Below are 3,859 nucleotides of genomic sequence, written 5' to 3'. Positions count from 1 at the left end.
AAACCTTGATTTGGAATGAGCTTTGGGAGGGCTACAGAGGAAGTTTTTGGGGTGGTGGATACCAACTTTTTCTGCTTTCCGTGGGGATGTGCAACGGAAGTTACTGAGGTTAGCACCAACGGTTAAAACGAGGGGTAGTGGTGTGCAGTTGTGCCAAGGAGCGTGCGTCAGGAGAGTCACGCTGGCAGCGAGATTGGCTGGGCGCTGGGACAATTTTCCAGTGGGGAAGCGGTGGAATAGTTATTGGGAGGGGGATTGAGAACTTTGCTGTCTGCTCGTGGTACAGTGCTGGGTCTGTAGGGAGAGGAGGGTTTGTTTACAGGGACATTTTCAGGCCAAGTCAGGAGCCAGGCTCTGTGTGTTAGATGCTGTTCAAAAGGTGTAACAGGAACTAATTCTCTGCACTGCTGCCCTTGGAGGGTCTTCTCTTTCTTCACTTTTTCTGGCTCTGTGTGAAGCAGGCAGATCGATTACCTTGAAATTGTTCCGAATAGACCAGATTGGACTAATAGCAGCCTTCCTCCACCTCTCTAGATCTCAAAATGACTTCCATGCTGACTCACGCCCTCAGAAACCTCCCTGCTTCCTCGGCATGGGCTGCCCGGGGCTGTAAGTATCGTTGTGTTTGTTGAAAGCTTCAGTTGGTAGCTCATAAAGTTCTGGTGTAGGTGTTGGGTTTGGAATGGATGCTCGTGTCTGAATCTCTGGTCTGTTGTCATCTTAAAGAAAATAACAATGTGTTGTGTTTTTTTTTTTTAATAACTGCTTCCATTGTTGACATACTTGTCCCTTCCCCTCAGCTGATGTGGGAAGAATCTTGTGTTAACAGGTAATGTGGATGGTGTTTTTGTGAACAGAGTAAACTGAAATATCTCACAGGTGTTCAGGTGCAGTTGTCTTCCTGTGACATTATCTTATTTTTTTTAACATTTCTTACAGAAGCTAGAAATTTTTCAACATTTAGGGTTTGACAGATCCTACTTTTTCTTGTTTTTCAGTTGCTCGATCGCTCAGCTGCTCCTCACAGTTACAAGCTGCAGGTAAAGTGAAAGCGACAGGAATCTCAGTGGGTCTGTGCTAGAGAAGACTATTTTTGAAGCTGCTTCTCTTTTACAGAGTCTCATTCTACATAAATCTCAGAAACACAGTGGAGACAGCCTTAATTCAAGAAAGTTGCAAACAAATAACACTACAGGAAAACCACTGTTTGCAGCAAAGTCCTCTCCATGACCAAGTGCCCCTCGCTCCCAGCAGCTGTACCCGTCCCAGAGCTCACACCCCATCGTCACCTGATAGATTGCTATTTCTGGAACCTAAACAGAGAGGCTAAGCTCGGGGTTTATAAACTGTCCAGGCATAACCAGGTCACTTGCCTGGAGGGGAGGGGATTGTCCCTGACAAGGAGAAGCTTGTGGAATTAGGTCTAAGGTCCAGTGAGACCAGTAAGAGGCTCAGGTCTTGGTGCAGCTGCTGAGCGTACGCTGTTATGTGGGTTATTAGCTGTGGCCCTGAGCAAGCGGTTGGGGTGATTTCGCATTGGGGGTTTGCTCAGGTGACTGTAGTGCTTTGAGCTGCCTGGATTCTTTTTCCAAAGAAACGGGCCTAGATAGCAACTCGCCCTCGTCGCCTTGGCTTTGTGCAGAGCCTTGTATAACCCCAGAACAGCGCTGGAGTTTCTCCTGGTGCTCACACCAGCCTGAGCGCAGTATTAAGCTGGACTTAACCTGCTTTTCCGTGTCTTTGTCCTTTTCCCGCTTGTGAAAGGCGCTGCCCTGTGCTGCTGTGTATGCACACTAAGATTTGCAGGCCAATTGCGTTAGGAAATTCTTTTAGCTCCAGATGAGCTCTGACAGTGGCCTGATGAACGATACGGCATCATGACGTGCTTTGTCCTGAAGGGGAGGTGCTCAGACACCTCGTGGAGCAGCAGCAAGTCACCCACAGCAGCTACGTGCACTCTTCTTACTGCTGCACAGCTTAGAGTGTGAACACGCCTCTGTTCTCAGCTGTAGCGGAATCTCTCTGCTGATGGGGGAAGTACTGAGGTGTTACATAATTTTCCACAGATCACATAACTGACCAGAGACAAGGCTACAGCCCAGGTGTCCTACCTGCTTGCTTTTGACTTATGCTCCGAAAGAGAACAATTTCCCTAGTTTTCTAGCAGTTCTAACAGGATCTGACTTTAAGCTTGCTGTAATAGTAATTTTTCTCTCAGCAGTCCAGCCAAAGAGTAAGAAGACCTTGGCCAAAAGTGGCGTGAAGAATATCGTCGTGGTAGAGGGTGTCCGTATTCCATTTTTGCAGTCTGGCACCACGTAAGTATAAAGAAAATATGCGTTAACTTGGATAATAGTAGAATCTTTCTGTGGAAAAAAAAAAAAAGTTGGCATTTCTGGCACGTCAGCACCTCTGTGCTGCTGATGTGTGCTTACAGTGGGAAGCAGAGATCTCTCCTGGTTTCTGACACTCCTGACTTTCTGTCTCTCTTCTTCAAATTCCAGGTATGCGGATCTTATGCCACATGACTTAGCAAGAGCGGCGCTGCAGTAAGTAAATGGAATACTAGAAGCACCCAGAAAACTCTCTCTCATTGAACCGCTGGGGTCCCAGTATTGGTACGGGGACTTCCACAGGCTTTGGCTTTGTTTCTGAATGATACCGTCCAGGTGCTTCATTTCTCATGATCTGCCACTGCCTTAGTAGGTGGCTGAAGCAGTGGGGTTTGTGTTGAAGTGTATTGTTACAGATTGTTGTCCTGCTTGGCAAATTTGAGTTAATTTGAATTCTGACTGTAGTTTTCTAAACACAGAGATCATAGCTGCTGTTGAGGTGTGCTTACAGTTCAAGGGAAAAAACAGTCTGAGCAATTCGGAGAAAACTTAAGTGGTGACAGGGATAACGAGCTAATTCCGTAGATCATAGCTGCTGTTGAGGTGTGCTTACAGTTCAAGGGAAAAAACAGTCTGAGCAATTCGGAGAAAGCTCGTTATCCCTGTCACCACTTAAGTTAATTCCGTTATCTGACCTGTCCCTTCCGTCCTGCAGCGATTTGATGAAAGCCGTAGGTCGTTAGCAGTGGGTTTGTTTTGTTGAGGAGCAGGGCAATGCGCTGTTGAAAAGAGAAGGCTTTACTGAGGGGGAAAGGAGATTTGAAGGCCCAAGGAAAGATAGTGAGGTCAGGCACGGTCGTGCCCAGTCTGAATGCTGTGTTTAGTCAAGGCAGGCTGATTTGGCTGACAGGCAGTTCGTCATGCGTAGGGGCTGTGTCCTGGACATTGAGGGGGTTTTAGTGGGCTGCTGGAGAGAAGTTATTGATGGAGGTGCCTTTAATTTAATTTTTATTTGGTGCTTTGCAGTGCATGAAACTCCATCTGAATCTCAGGGGCATGAACACTGCCTGCAGTGGGATTTGCTGTGTTGGCGTGTTTGTCAAGATGTTCTGGCAAATGATGCAATGTGTTTTCTCATGAGTTGTGAAAATGCGCTGCTGATTTTCTGTGTGTCTTTATTGAGGTTTTACATGTTCCTATACCAAAGGTGATTGGCTTTGTTAACTCTTAAGGCTCTCTTCCTTTAATTTTGATGTCAGAATACTCCAAATTGGGGAAGATACTACCAACCATAGGGTGTAGAGGGTATAGAGTAGTTGCTTTCATGAAATCAGGTAATCATTTATAGTGATATTATCCCTGTGACTAGTTGCAGTCCATAGTCAATTACACTTTAAGTAAGCACAGGTTTCTTCTGAAGTAGGGGCAGATGTAGCTCTGCTGTTGCTTTGTTCTCCAGCCGAGCTGGTGGGAATGTTTGAGGACTGTTACAAGGTCATTGCTTACTCGGTGCAAACTGTTTTTGT

General features: G+C 46.3%; 1 protein-coding gene across 1 annotated transcript in view; it reads left to right on the top strand.

Annotated features, from left to right (window-relative positions):
* Positions 1-542: 542 nt before the first annotated feature.
* Positions 543-3,859, top strand: part of HADHB (hydroxyacyl-CoA dehydrogenase/3-ketoacyl-CoA thiolase/enoyl-CoA hydratase (trifunctional protein), beta subunit) — a 12,041-nt gene continuing 8,724 nt past the window's right edge. The window contains exons 1-4 of the mRNA XM_010083220.1: positions 543-609; positions 999-1,040; positions 2,219-2,318; positions 2,505-2,546. Coding sequence (XP_010081522.1) covers positions 543-609; positions 999-1,040; positions 2,219-2,318; positions 2,505-2,546 — 251 coding nt within the window. The remainder of the gene's footprint in view (positions 610-998; positions 1,041-2,218; positions 2,319-2,504; positions 2,547-3,859) is intronic.

Source organism: Pterocles gutturalis, unplaced genomic scaffold (genome assembly GCF_000699245.1).
Source record: "Pterocles gutturalis isolate BGI_N339 unplaced genomic scaffold, ASM69924v1 scaffold25955, whole genome shotgun sequence".
Taxonomy (NCBI): domain Eukaryota; kingdom Metazoa; phylum Chordata; class Aves; order Pterocliformes; family Pteroclidae; genus Pterocles; species Pterocles gutturalis.
The sequence above is the reverse complement of the archived record's forward strand: the minus strand, read 5'-3'. Positions and strand labels throughout refer to the sequence as shown.